General features: G+C 42.5%; 1 protein-coding gene across 1 annotated transcript in view; it reads right to left on the bottom strand.

Annotated features, from left to right (window-relative positions):
* Positions 1 to 6857, bottom strand: part of LOC129020588 (zinc finger protein 85) — a 31728-nt gene extending 24871 nt beyond the window's left edge. The window contains exon 1 of the mRNA XM_054465157.2: positions 6687 to 6857. Coding sequence (XP_054321132.1) covers positions 6687 to 6689 — 3 coding nt within the window. The 5' untranslated portion in view covers positions 6690 to 6857. The remainder of the gene's footprint in view (positions 1 to 6686) is intronic.
* Between the last annotated feature and the right edge of the window lie 8428 nt (positions 6858 to 15285).

Raw genomic sequence — 15285 nt, 5'->3', positions numbered from 1 at the left:
GGCATGATCTCAGCTCACTGCAACCTCCGCCTCCTGGGTTCAAGAGATTCTCCTGCCTCAGCCTCCCAAGTAAGTGGGATTATGGGTGCATGCCAGCATACCAGGGTAATTTTTGTATTTTTTTAAGTAGAGATGGGGTTTCACCATGTTGGTCAGGCTGGTCTTGAACTCCTGACCTTATGATCTGCCTGCTTTGGCCTCCCAAAGTGCTGGGATTACAGGCATAAGCCACTGCGTCTTGCCCAAAACTCTGATTTCTTCTAACAAATTGTGTGAGGCAAGACTCCAGGGTGGGGCCAGACCTAAATAAGGCCTCCAAATAGGTTAAATCTAAACAGAACTGGGGCAGGTAGAGGACCCTATGTAGAATTCTGTTCTCTATGCCACTGGGGTATTTCCAGTTCTGTTTTTCCTAAGCTTACCTAAGAGAAACTTAAATCCCAGAGTTTGTGTAATCTTAATCTTTTTAAGCCAAGCCACTGCCCCCTCAATTTTATAACATATACTAAGAAATTTAAAGAAATATTTTAAGGTTTTCTAGGGTAATTTTATTATAAGATATATATGTATTCTTAGCAAGGTAAAAGAAATAGAAATAGGCTGGGTGCAGTGGCTCATGCCTGTAATCCCAGCATTTTTGGAGGCTGAGGTGGGATCACAAGGTCAGGAGTTAGAGACCAGCCTGGCCAAAATGATGAAGCCCTGTCTCTACTAAAAATACAAAAATTAGCCAGGTGTGGTGGTGTGCACCTGTAGTCTCAGCTACTTGGGAGGCTGAGGCAGAAGAATTGCCTGAACCTGGGAGGCGGAGGTTGCAGTTAGCTGAGATCATGCCATTGCACTCCGGCCTGGGTGACAGAGCAAGACTATGTCTCAAAAAAAAGAAGAGATCAGAGTTTTTGTCTGGTGAATCCTGTCACTGTACTCCAGCCTGGGTGACAGAGCAACACTCTATCTCAAAAAAAAAAAAAAAAGTAAGAGCTAAATAGCTAAATAAGAACACGTACACAAAAAAAGAAACAACAGACACTGAGGCCTAGTAAGGGTGGAGGGTGAGATGACAAGGAGAATTTGAATAAATATTTGTTTGGTGCTATGCTTAGTACCTCTCTGACAAAATAATCTACACCAAACCCCTATGACACAATTTTACCTATATAAGAATCCTGCATGTGTACCCCTGAACCAAAATCAAAAGTTAAAAGAAAAAAACTTCATGGGTGGGGTAAAGTGCAATGTAGGTGGAAGGACTGCAGGTTTTTGCTACAGATAGTGGTCCCGGTCGGGCTGTACTCTGATTTATTTGTGCCTGTGCAGGCAGATGAGATTATGAACAGGTGGTCCAGAACCCTAGGTTGGTGGAGAAAACAGTTTGCTGCTGCAGATTCAGTGTCTAGGGGTTGGGATATGCCAGGAGACTTGTAGACACTCTTGTGGGATTTTGGCAAGAAATACTAGGATCCACAATGCTGTGGTGAAATTCCTGAGGATGATGACTAGTCTTGAGAGGGATGTGGACACGTCAATGTCTAGTGTGTGTTTGTGAGTGGGTGGGACTCCTGTGGTAGCACCTGCAAGAAAAGGGGGTCTGTCATCAGAGGTCCTTTCCTCTAAGTTTCAGTCCACAGTCACCCTGGGAGGAGACCTGGAATCACAAGACAATGGGCAGTGTGACAGCCTGTGGACAGGAGAGCAGAGCCTCCCCTTCCCAGACACCCAGAGTTCCATTCAAGGCCAGGCCTCTGTGATATCTTTTTTCTGGTGTCAAATCTATAGAGTTTGCTGAACACTAATCAATTCTCCAGCACCTACTCATTATCTGAACTTTGAATTCTGACACCACCCAGAGTCAGCACTGACCCTGATTCAGGGTTCAGTCCCACAACACTGCCCTCATTACAGATGCCAGTCACAAACCCCTAGGCCCAACTATGCTTCTGAGCTACTGTTTAAAATTTGGGGATTCCCATATCCTCCCTCTAGTTCAATAATTTGATAGAGCTACTCACAGAACCCAGCAAACTCTGTAGTTTATTATAAAAGATATGACCCAGAAAAAGTCAAATGAAAGAAATATATAGGACAAAGAAAAGAGGTGGGGAAAAATGAAACACATACATAATCCTGGAAAATAGCTGTGATTAATAAAATTCATCCTTTGTGTGCTCCAGCAACAGTTTATGAAAAGAAACACTTTTTTTTTTCCTCAGATGGAGTCTTGCCCTGTCACCAGGGTGGAGTGTAGTGGCATGATCTCGACTCACTGCAACCTCCGCCTGCCAGTTCAAGCAATTCTTCTGCCTCAGCCTCCCAAGTAGCTGGGACTACAAGCACACACCACCACGCCCAGCTAATTTTTGTATTTTTAGTAGAGACAGGGTTTCACCATCTTGGCCAAGCTGGTCTTGAACTCCTGACCTCATGATCCTCACGCCTCAGCCTCCCAGCGTTGGGATTACAGGTGCGAGCCACCATGCCCGACCAGAAACACCCTTCTTATTATGACTTAGAAGGCACTCCCTTTTCTTACCTATCACATAGCCAGATACATACTCTACACATTTTCTTCCTTTTCTCATTAAAAAATGAGCTGAATTTGTCTTCACTGGTCTAAATAAAATACTTTTTTTTTTTTTTTTGAGACAGTTTTGATCTTGTTGCCCAGGCTGGAGTGCAATGGCATGATAACAGCTCACCACAACCTCCGCCTCCTGGGTTCCAGGGATTCTCCTGCCTCCGCCTCCTGAGTAGCTGGGATTACAGGCATGCACCACCACGCCTGGCTAATTTTGTATTTTTAGTAGAGATGGGGTTTCTCTGTGTTGGTCAGGCTGGTCTCAAACTCCTGACCTCAGGTGAAATGCCCACCTCAGCCTCCCAAAGTGCTGGGATTACAGGCGTGAGCCACCACACACAGAAATAAAATACTTCTTAATCAAACTTTACTGAATTTTTTTTCCCACAGTCTCCTGAACTTTGAGCTACCATGAGTGTGAGTCAACATACAACCCCATTTTATGTCCCTCCTACAAACATGCTGACTTCAGGGTAAAACATTATCTGATCTAAAATCTGATTTTTTTCACACTCCATTTGTCACTCCCTTCCCACCTTTTTTCTAATCTTTTATGCTCCTCCCTAGGAAACAAAGCCTTTGTCTGCCTAAACTTTGCAAGCTATAAAGATGATATAGTTAGTACCTCCTCTTGTTGCAATATTCCTTTGGAATTCAATTTTTTTTACACAAGTCTAACTTTGTTTTATTTTACAAAGTCTAGAAATTGCCTCAAAACAATAAAAAACTTTATCATCAGTAAGACCCTCTCAGTTTCCTTTCATCTTAACCTTAACTGCATCTGCCTGTGGGGCCCCAGCCTTCCAGGGCTTTGGAGCTTCTCTCAGGATGGAAAGACTTCTTCCATGGCTGGGGTGAGCAGGCTGGGACTTCTGCAGGGGAGGCTCCCCAGAAAGAACTAACTGGGCCTTTAATAACCTTTTTTTTTGTAGGCTCAATATTAGCCTTAGGTTGGAGTCACTGGGTTCAAGCTTTAATTTCCATGTCAGATTTACTCCCTTGGCTTTTGAAACTGTTTGAAAACTCCAATGAAATCACTCAAACAGAGTGTTCACATAAAAAAAGAAAATTTTTGGTGCTTACATTTTATACCACAATTTGAAAAACAAAAGCATTTATTCCTTTCAGATGATAAACGTATTATTTTATTATTTCTATAAAAAATCATGTAGTAAACAATTAGTCATGGGAACACTTCTAGGAGGTACCAAGTTTCATCTCATAAAATTTAGCATGAAACTTAAAAATCAAGATAACAGGATATGGGACAGAAATACTCACTCACAACTTTACCCTGCAAAAAGAGAAATTTGTGTTTTCATGAATCTATGTAACTCACCAATTATATACCATATTTTCTTGTGGAAATCTATTTATTTTTTACAGCCAAAATGGAAGAGAGGGTTTTCCTAATTTTTTCCTTGATAACATTCTAAAAGCTAAGCCTTGGAATTCTGTTTAAAATCACCCAGCCATAAGCACACCTGAGAAAATTTTTAAATTCACTCTGACAAAGGAAAAGGTAAATGAGAATTCTTAACAAATGGTTAAAATGATTAGATTTTAATTTTTTTCTAAAACCCACTTCTTTTACACCCTGTACAAATATTTTTGTCCCTTTTAAACTTTACTAATTAAATGCAATTTACAATTAAAAGAAGCTGAAGTCAAAATAAATGAACAAATCTTTTCAAGGTGACAAACCCACGGAGTGACAGTACTGATTAGAAAACAGATGTGTCTGACCTATGTGTCAAGTCAGGCCACTCAATCACTTGAAAGATTCTCCCAACCCCTCCTGCTCACTGAAGTTCTCAATGACTAACCTCTCAAGAGACACTACACTATGCCCCAGTGCCTGCCCCAAGTGCATTTTACTTTGCAAATTCTTGCACCATCTCACTGGGGTGACTTTTTTTTTGTCTTTTGGGATACTATTTTTTCTTTCACAAATCTTAGAGAATCCAGGGGGTAAAAATTATTTCTGCATTTTTCTCTCAATGTGTCTCCAAGAAATAGAAGCTGGGTTGGGAGAAGTCAATCTTTTTTTTTTTTTTTTTTTTTTTGATACAGAGTCTCGCTCTTTTGCCCAGGCTAGAGTGCAGCGGCGCGATCTTGGCTCACTGCAACCTCCGCCTCCTGGGTTCAAGCAATTCTTCTGCCTCAGCCTCCCTAGTAGCTGGGATTACAGGTGTGTGCCACCATGCCTGGCTAATTTTTGTATTTTTAGTAGAGATGGGGTTTCACCATATTGGCCATGCTGGTCTCAAACTCCTGACCTCGTGATTCGCCCGCCTCGGTCTCCCAAAGTGCTGGGATTACAGGTGTGAGCCACCGTGCCCAGCTGGGTGAAGTCAATCTTAATGTCTCAAGGAGTTAGCCTTTCAAAGGAAGAGTACACCAGGAGACTGCACTCAGACCCAGGGTATCTACCTGCTCCCTTGATAGGATACACTTCATATCTCAGGTTGTCCTAAGAGAAAATGACCCAGGAGCTGATATTCACTAGACACTCTAGCCAACATAGCCACCATGGTTGGCATCTTGGTTTATCCCCATACAGTACTGAAAACCCAGGACCAGGAAAAAACTGAAGAGTGGCTGATGACCCATCACCCCATAAAGTCTCCAAACGGAAACCTTGACCCAACAACATTCTGATAAGAACTCTGTGCCTAGGGAAGATAAAAGGAAAGGAGACACAGAGATTTTTTTTACAATATGGTGTCAGGGATTATTATTCACTTTCTTCTCATGGGAAATATTTACAAACAGAAGACAATTTTTTAAACAGTGCCATCCAATGTTTTGTCAAAGAATTATTAATTGAAATATAATAAAATGTACAATAAAGGACAAATGATAATGTGTATCAGAGAGGGGAAGGTGGCATTTTGGAATGTCAATGACACTGGAAATTTAGTATTTTACTGTAAATCAGAGTTAATCTGGAAGAACAGGGAGTAAGAAGTAGACTTGAGACCCTGCTTGGGAAACATGTGAAAAATGCAGGGGAAAAGAAGTCCCCTGTGGACTGTGAAAATAATTTAGTGGCAGGCAATTAGACTGAGGTGGCTCTAGTCCCTGGGGTCCTCCTTTTTAAAAAAATCTAACTAAAATAGCATTTTTTAGTAAATTATCACATCGGGGAAAACAAAATTCAGGCTTAACCAACTATAAACTGCCAATTAAATTCTGATCACATAACCAGAAAATTGCCAACACGATCGTACATATTAAGAGACTACATAACTGTACCTAACCAATTACTAAATTTGATTTTCTTCATCATGCACCTTATAAAAGTTTTATTCAAGCTCCTCCCATGGACCACATACAAACCATAGCTGAGTGCTCTACAATACCTGAACCACTTTTTAAGTTATTTAATATTTTTGCGGTGACTCCTATACATTTTTTTTTGAGACGGAGTTTCACTCTTGTTGCCCAGGCTGGAGTGCAGTGGCGCGATCTAGGTTCACTGCAACCTCCGCCTCCCAGGTTCACGCAATTCTCCTGCCTCAAACTCCTGAGTAGCTGGGATTGCAGGCGCGCGCCACGACGCCCGGCTAATTTTTGTATTTTTAAAAATTGAGACGGGGTTTCACCATGTTGGCCAGAATGGTCTTGAACTCCTGACCTCAGATGATCCGCCCGCCTCGGCTTCCCAAAGTGCTGAAATTACAGGCGTGAGCCACCGTGCCCGTCCCCCCATACATTTTTAACAGAAAAAAAGAGGAACTGGGAACCCCACAGCCCAAAGCTCTTCCCTTTCATGAACCTGCACCCCGAGTCGGGATTCTCCTCTGACAACCCTCCCGCGGTCCCTGCTCAATCTGGGAGAGACGCGGTGCTGCGAATGCAGAGCTGCCCAGAGAGGGCTCCAGTCCAGGGCACAGTCACTGCGCAGGGAAGAGACAGGACGCCCGGGCCGGCGGTCAGCGCAGCCGCCATCTTATGGCTGGAGGGACTGGAGCCGAGATGGGCAAAAAGAACTCGGAGCGCAAATTGTGGAGCTGACTACAGGGAGGCCTGAGTCCCGCCACAGCCGCTTCCTACCGGTTTCAACCAACCCCTTTCCCCCTCGGGATGGCGGACCTGGCACTCTCACCATTTCTAGGCTTCCAGGGGGTCCCGGCGTCTTAGCTGTGGATCTCCCAATACCTGCAGGTCACAGGGCCACAGAGGCTGGGACTCTACGAGCAGAGAACACAGAGCAGGAAAGAAGACCTGGAGCTCAGGCTGCAGCGAGAGACAAAGGCCCCGCCACATCCCGGATGCCGCCCTATCCGCTCCAGCTGCGTTCCTGATTGGATGGTTCCCAGCCCAGCGTCTCTGATTGGATGATATTTAAGGCACCTTCTTTTCAGGCCCTGAGTGACAGAAGATGTGATCAGATGCTGGGCTGAAAGAAGAAAGAGTGACAGCCTAGGCTGCAGCCTTTTCAGACAGGGCTTCCTTCCTGAGCTGAGCCAGGCCCACACCAGAGAGTATTTGCCCTTAACCTTGTGTATCAATTTATATGCATTCAAAAATAATATATTATATGGCTATTCACAAATGAACAAAGTATAACATCAATTGTTCTAAAATTTTAGATTTTATGACCTTCCTGTATTCTGGTCCTTTGAGCAGGCAATCCTCTGAAATGTGAGTCACATGTGAATTTTAAATTTTCTAGTAGCCAAACTTTAAAAAGAAAGAAGAAACAAGTGGAACTGATTGTAACAATTTATGTAACCCAATATATTCAAAATATTTTCATTTTAATATGTGAGCAATATGTAATTATTAATGAAATATAAATACATTTGAAAAAATCTTTGAAACTAATTCTGTATTTTATCTTTCTAGCACATCGCAGTTCAGACCATCCACATTCCAGGCACCCAGTAGCCACACATGGCCAATAGCTGCCACATTGAAGTACAGCTGTGATGTCAGTGGGGGTGGAGGGCCTGTTTCTGCCACAGGTGAGGGGATAGCCTCTATTTATCAACGTCTCTTTTCAGTTCCGAGGGTGAAACAAATAGTGGCTATAGAAAAAGCTGATGGCAGCAGGAATAAATCACAGGTAAACCACTGCTTACCACCTGTTGCCCACCTTTCTTTCAGAGATCAGACAGTGAACAAAGGATGATGGGCCACAGGAGAAAAAAAACTATGTCTTCAGATCTGTTCACAGTCTTGACCTTTAATGTTTACATAGGAAGAAAATAGATTAAAGGCAAACTTATTTTGCTATTTGACCTTGACCCTAATGGTCAGGCTGTGGTTATCCGTTTTCTCCTGTGGTGTGGGAAACTTAGTGAATATAAGCACCAATCACATGCATACATGTCCACATGTATTTTGGCATTTCTTTTTTTTTGAGATGGAGTTTCACTCTTGTTGCCCAGGCTTTAAAGCACAATGGTGTGGTCTTGGCTCACTGCAACCCCTGCCTCCTGGGTTCAAGCAATTCTCCTACCTCAGCCTCCCGAGTAGCTGGGATTACAGGCATGCACCACCACGCCTGGCTAATTTTTTGTATTTTTAGTAGAGATGGGATTTCTCCATGTTGGTCAGGCTGGTCTTGAACTCCCGACCTCAGGTGATCCACCGCCTTGGCCTCCTAAAGTGCTGGGATTATAGGCGTGAGCCACCACCCCCGGCCAAATTTCTGCATTTCTCAACATTATCTTACAAGACATCTAACTTTGAATCGGGAAAAATATCAGTACTTTTATGGTGCCCGATGTTAGAAGGTAACTAGTAATCAACCTGTCGTTAAATCTTGGAATTCTATCTGCACTGGGTGCATGTATTAGTTAGCTATGGCAGCATAAAAAACCATCCAAAACTGATTTGCTCATAATTGAAATGCTCAACCATTTAGGCTGGGCTCAGTGGGGCCATTCTTCTCTTCTCAGCTGAGCTCCTTTAGACATGTATCATGAGCTGCTCATTGACTAGGAAAGCAGCTGTGCTTGTAGAGGTGAGCTTCTGCTTCTGGGACTGTCGATAGGGGTACCTTACTTCTCCTCTTCATAGTATCTTATACTCCAGTTGGCTAATATGGGCTTTTTTCTTTTCTTTTTTTGAGATGGAGTCTCATTCTGTCACCCAGGCTGGAGTGCAGTGGTGCGATCTCTGCTCACTGCAAGCTCCACCTCCTGGGTTCAAGTGATTCTCCTGCCTCAGCCTCCTGAGTAGCTGGGACTACAGGTGCCCACCACCACGCCCGGTTAATTTTTTTGTATTTTGAGCAGAGACAGGGTTTCACCATGTTAGCCAGGATGTTCTCCATCTCCTGACCTCTTGATCCGTCCATCTTGGCCTCCCAAAGTGCTGGGATTACAGGCGTCAGCCACCGTGTCTGGCCTAATATGGGCTTTTTTTCATGAATATGGCAGCATTCTGAAAGAAAAACAGAAACAGGCCGGGCATGCTGGCTCATGCCTGTAATTCCAGAACTTTAGTAGGCCAAAGCAGGCAGATCATATTAGGTCAGAAGTTTGAAACGAGTCTGGTCAACATGGCCAAACCTCGCCTCTGCTAAAAATACAAAAACTAGCTGGGTGTGGTAGCACATACCTGTAGTCGCAGCTACTCAGAAGGCTGAGTCAGGAAAATTGCCTGAATCTGGGAGGTGGAGGTTGCAGTGAGCCAAGATCATGCCACTACACTCCAGCCTGGATGACAGAGAAAGACTTCTTCTCAAAAAAAGAAAAAAACAGAGAAAAGAAAAGAAAAGCAGAAGCAGTCAAAACTGTTTGAGTCTAGGCTCCAAACCAACACATTGTCATGTTCTCAGGTTTCTACTGCCATGAGCAAATAAGGCCAGCCAGATCAAGTGTTTGGAAAATAGATTCTGAATCTTCATGGGAATGGTTGTAAAAGCACCTGCCAATGTACATGGATACAGGAGGGATGAAAAATTGCTACCATATTTGCAATCAGTATCCTTCTGCCTTTTTTTTTTTTTTTGAGATGGAGTCTCATTCTGTCACCAGGCTGGAGTGCAATGGTGTGATCTTGGCTCACTGCAACCTCCGCCTCCTGCATTCAAGTGATTCTCATGCCTCAGCCTCCCAAGTAGCTGGTGTTACAGGCCCACACCACCACACCCAGCTAATTTTTGTATTTTTAGTAGAGATGGGGTTTCTTCATGTTGGCCAGGATGGTCTCGATCTCCTAACGTGATTCACCCAATTCAGCTTCCCAAAGTGCTGGGGTTACAGGCGTAAGCCACCGTGCCCAGTCCATTCTGCTTTTTCTGCATATGTAGTCTACAGAACTCTTCCATATCAAGAAATTGTCCAAACACTCACAGCTTCTAAGTGGCTGGGCCGGGACTCAGGATCAACTCTGTCTGACTTCAAAGCCTATGTACCTCCATGGATCACACTACTCAAGCTGCCCTAGACTCTTAAAACCCTGGAGAGTGACACTTCTAAAATAAAAGCCAGATTGCTTATAGATTTGTGTCCATAAAATACTGTTTATTATTGGGAATAATCTCAAGAAATTACTGAAGTACATGGTGGCCTAAATCTGTAATTCCAATACTTTGGGAGGTTGAGATGGGAGAATCATAAGCTCAGGAGTTCAAGTGCAGCCTGGGCAACATAATAAGATCCTGGCTCAATAAAAGAAATTTAAAAAATTAACCAGGCATGATGATACTCAAGTGTCTAGGGCAGGAGGATTGTTTAAGACTAGAAGGTGGAAGCTGGATTAAGCCATGATTGATTACACCACTGCACTCCAGCCTGGTTGACAGAGTAAGACTCTATCTCAAACAAAATGAAAAAACAAAAAAGAAATTGCAAAAGCATTTTGAAAGAACATAGAATAATTTGGAAAAAATAGCTGACATAGCTGATATAGAGTAATTTGGAAAACATAACTTATTTTAGATAATCAAAGCCCAACAACACATCACTTATTTTTTATCATAGAACAAATTTGAGGCCAGGTGTAGTGGCTCACATCTGTAATTCCAGCACTTTGGGAGGCCGAGGCGGGCAGATCACCTGATGTTGGGAGTTTGAGACCAGCCTGACCAACATGGTGAAACCCCATCTCTACTCAAAATACAAAATTAGCCAAGCGTGGTGGCTCGCTCCTGTAATCCCAGCTACTCAGGAGGCTGAGGCATGAGAATCACTTCAGCCCAGGAGGCGAATGTTGCAGTGAGCCAAGATCATGCCACTACACTCCAGTCTGGGCAACAGAGCAAGACACTGTCTCAAAAAAAAAAAAAAATATATATATATATATATATATTTTTATATATATATATACATGAAAGAAAACATTTGAAAACCTTTAAAAGAAAAATAACTTCAGAGATATTAAATTTAACATAGTTTAATTGAGCAAATAATAATTTGCAAGTTAAGTAGTCTGTGGGTCCTGAGTAGCCTTAGAGAGAATCCAGCACAGCCACATGGTAAAAAAGATTTATGCACAGGAAAAGCAAAGTGACATACAGAAAACAGAAGTGGCACAGAAATAGCCAGATTAATTACAGTTTGGGATTTGCCTTATCTGAATATGGTTTGAACAGTTGATGTTCTTTTATTGCCACATACATAGTGGTTGGTACATGAATAGGTAACAATTTATTTAGATATCCAGTTAGGTTTTAGTTGACTATGTACAGAAAAACCTATTGACCAAAATTAAACATAGAAAGGGTTAGCTTTAGGCTGTAATTAATTTAACAATATCTCCCATTTGGTTAGCTTCTCAATTTTGAGAAATAACCCAAAACTTTAGACATTGATATTACTTTGTCACCATCAAAAATTTACTTATAGACGGGCATGATGGCTCACGCCTGTAATCCCAGCACTTTGGGAGGCCAAGGCAGGTGGATCACAAGGTCAGGAGTTCAAGACCAGCCTGGCCAATATGGTGAAACCCCATCTCTACTAAAAATACGAAAATTAGCCCATCGTAGTGGCGGGCACCCATAGTCCCAGCCACTCGGGAGGCTGAGGCAGGAGAATCGCTTGAACCTGAGAGGCAGAGGTTGCAGTGAGCCGAGATCATGCCACTACACTCCAGCCTGGGTGACAGAGTGAGACTCCATCTCAAAAAAGAAAAGAAAAGAAAAAAGACATATTTAGTCTCAATTTCCACTGTAAAATAGTAGAACTGTGGGTTTTGTAAAGTGAAAAAAGGGACTTCAGGTTATTATTGTTTAAAGGGATTACAGTGGATGGGACCTCCTTGTATTGAAATCTGCTGTTTACAAAAGAAAAACAAGACCTGGTCAGTTTAAAATCTATCTATTTCTTTAAATTTTCAGTTTTACTATGTCCTATTTAGCATGAATGACTCCATTTTGGTTCATTTTGGTCTGTTTGGGCCTAGTGAACAAGCTCAGTCCAGGATGATGGCCTCCAATAATTTTGTTTAAAAAGATTCCCCCCTTTTGATGAAGTTTTCACATAGATCAGAGTGTAACCAAACCTCAGAGTTTTAATGTCACTCTCAGTTTCCATTATTTTAGGTTTCCGTTCCTATCAGATCATTCATAGGTTATGGTGTTCTCATGGTCAAATACATCTTCAAGTTTTCATCATTCCAGTTAAAGAGAGATCACTTGACATTCTAGAGATGACTGCATGCAAAGATTTATAATTTTTGAGAGAATAGAGTGCAGTAGGGAGACTATTATTTTGACTATCAGGAAAATAATATCAAGAGTTTGAAGTATGGATTTATTTATTTATTTATTTATTTATTTATTTATTTATTTATTTTGAAACAAAGTCTTGCTCTTGTCACCCAGGCTGGAGTGCAATGATATGATCTTGGCTCACTGCAACCTCTGCCTCCGGGATTCAAGGGATTCTCCTGCCTCAGCCTCCCAAGTAGCTGGGATTACAGGCGTGTGTCACCACAGCTGGCAAATTTTTGTATTTTTAGTATGGACAGGGTTTCAACATGTTGGCCAGTTTGGTTTCAAACTTCTGACCTCAAGGGATCCACCTGCCTTGGCCTCCCAAAGTGCTAGGATTACAGGCATGAGCCACCGTGCCCAGCCTGAAGTATGCTTTTTAACCAAGGTCCCCATTGAACCAACCAACTATGATTAAATAGATCAAATGATTAGCTAGATAAGTGGTCTCCTCATTTCAACCAAGCAGTGTGTTCGTTAATCCCCTACAACTGAATCTCTGTAATACTCGATGTATTTCTCCATGTGCAAGTACAAATACTAGCAACTGCACAGATACTTCTGTGTTTATCCAGTAAGTAAACTAGATAAATTCTTTTATTTAGCACAACTTTGGTAAAAAATTTTAAAGTCTATTGGGTAACCATAGCCTTTACAGTGGAATCTGCGATAGAGCCTATTATGGAAGATAAATTTCCAACCATAGCCTCATTTACTCTAAGCCTTTGAAAGAAAGACCTAACGAATAATGACCACTCTGAAAAGTAATGGCCTCCTGGCAATGTGCTCTAACTTATTCTGCATAAGTTTCTCTTTAAGTTAATATTGCTCCAAGAGCAGTGGATCAATATTCTATTTCTTATATTATGAGACAACAAATTTCCCATGTCACATTTAGCAAGAATGTGAGACATTTCTTATTTCTCACCGACAGTGGCCTTTCATCTTTTACCTATCCAGACATAAGTTTGTTGATATATAAGGTTGGTTGCAAAATTATTTACATATATAAGTGTACCCCATAAGTGCACACAAGAGATCCCTTTTTCATTTCTGTTGTTTGTAGAGCCATAAAAAAGGTGAACTAGGAGTGTCATGATAGAAGAGATGTCTTTGTTTTTGATCTTCCGGAAAAAGCTATCTATGTCAAGGTTGCTATCTGCTTTTGAGGAGAAGCTTCTCTGCTTAGCTTTACCTAAAAATCTCCAATTAAGATCTCCAGTATGATTGCAAGAGTTTAGAGGGTCCTTTGTGAGTTTAAAGATTATGAACCCAAGGTTTGAGGTCCCAAAATCTTGATGCAGTGTAAGTGGCAAGCAGACTCAATCTCTTTGTTCTAGATTATAAAAGGTTTTCCTGTTCCCAGTCAGTAGAAGATTAAAAGCTTTTCTGGCCAGGCGCAATGGCTGAACAGGTTCACACTGTGATGAATGAGTGGGTTACAGTGAATAGGTTCCTTCTGTAATGAATGAGTGGGTGACAGTGAACAGGTTCCCACTGTGATGACTGTGTGAGTGACAGTGAAGAGATTCCTAATGTGGTGAATGAGTGGGTGAGAGTGAACAGGTTCCCACTTTGTTGAGTGAGTGGGTGACAGTGAACAGGTTCCCACTGTGATGAGTGAGTGACTGACGGTGAACAGGCTCCCACTGTGGTGAATGAGTGGCTGACAGAAAACAGGTTCTCACTATGGTGAATGAGTGGGTGAGAATGAACAGGTTCCCACTGTGGTGAATGAGTGAGTGAGAGTGAACAGGTTCCACTGAGGTGAGTGAGTGGCTGATAGTAAACAGGTTCCCGCTGTAGTGAATGGGTGTCAGACAGTGAACACGTTCCCCTGTGATTAATGAGTGGGAGACAGTGAACAGATTCCACTGTGATAAATGAGTGTGTGACAGTGAACGGGTTAATCCTGTAATAAATGAGTGGGAGGCAATGAACAGTTTCCCAGTGTGATGACTGTGTGGGTGACAGTGAGCAAGTTCCCACTGTGATGAATGAGTGGCTAAAATTGAACAGGTTCCTACTGTGGTGAATGAATGCCTGACAGTGAATAGGTTCCCACTGTGATGAATGACTGGCTGATTGTGAAAAGGTTCCCACTGTGATGAGTGAATGGGTGCGAGTGAACAGGTTCCGACTGTGGTGTATGAGTGGGTGAAAATGAACAGTTTCCCACTGTGATGAGTGAACGGCTGACGGTAAACAGGTTCCCACTGTGGTGACAGAGTTGCTGACAGTGAACAGGTTTCTATAGCGGTGAATGAGTGGGTGACAGTGAACTGGTTCCCACTGTGATGAATGAGCGGCCAAAGTGAAAAAGTTCCCACTGTGATGAACGAGTGGGTGACAGTGAAAAAAATTCTAAGATGGTGAACCTGTGGATGGCAGTCATCAGGTTTCTCCTGTAATGAATGAGTGGCTGACAGTAAACAGGTTTGCACTGTGATGAGTGAGTGGGTGACACTGAACAGGGTTCTATTTTAATGAATGAGTGGGTGATAGTGAACACATTCTCACAGTGATGAATGTGTTGGTGACAGTGAACAGGTTCCCACTGTGATAAATTAGTGGCTGACAGAGAACAGGTTCCCACTGTGGTGAATGAGTAAGTGACAGTGAACAAATTCCCACTCTGGTGACTGAGTGACTGACAGTGCACAGGTTTCTACTGTGGTGATCGAGTGGGTGACAGTGAACTGGTTACCACTGTGGTGAATGAGTGGCTGACAGGAAAAAGGTTTCCATTGTGATGATTGAGTGGCTGACAGTGAACACGTTCTTACTGTGGTGAATGAGTGTGTGACTGTCAATGGGACTCTACTGTTTTGAACGAGGGGGTGACAGTGATCATGTTCTTCTGGTAATGAATGAGTAGGTAACAGTGAAGAGGTTGCCACTGTGATTAGTGATTGGGTGAAAGGGAAAATATTTCTACTGCGGTGAACGAGTGGGTGACAGTGAACACATTCCTACTGTGGTGAATAAGTGGCTGAGAGTAAACAGGTTCCCACTATGATGAATGAGTGGGTGA

The sequence above is a fragment of the Pongo pygmaeus genome, chromosome 20 (genome assembly GCF_028885625.2).
Source record: "Pongo pygmaeus isolate AG05252 chromosome 20, NHGRI_mPonPyg2-v2.0_pri, whole genome shotgun sequence".
NCBI classification, from domain to species: domain Eukaryota; kingdom Metazoa; phylum Chordata; class Mammalia; order Primates; family Hominidae; genus Pongo; species Pongo pygmaeus.
Note: the sequence above shows the minus strand (reverse complement) of the source record. Positions and strands in the feature narration are given on the sequence as shown.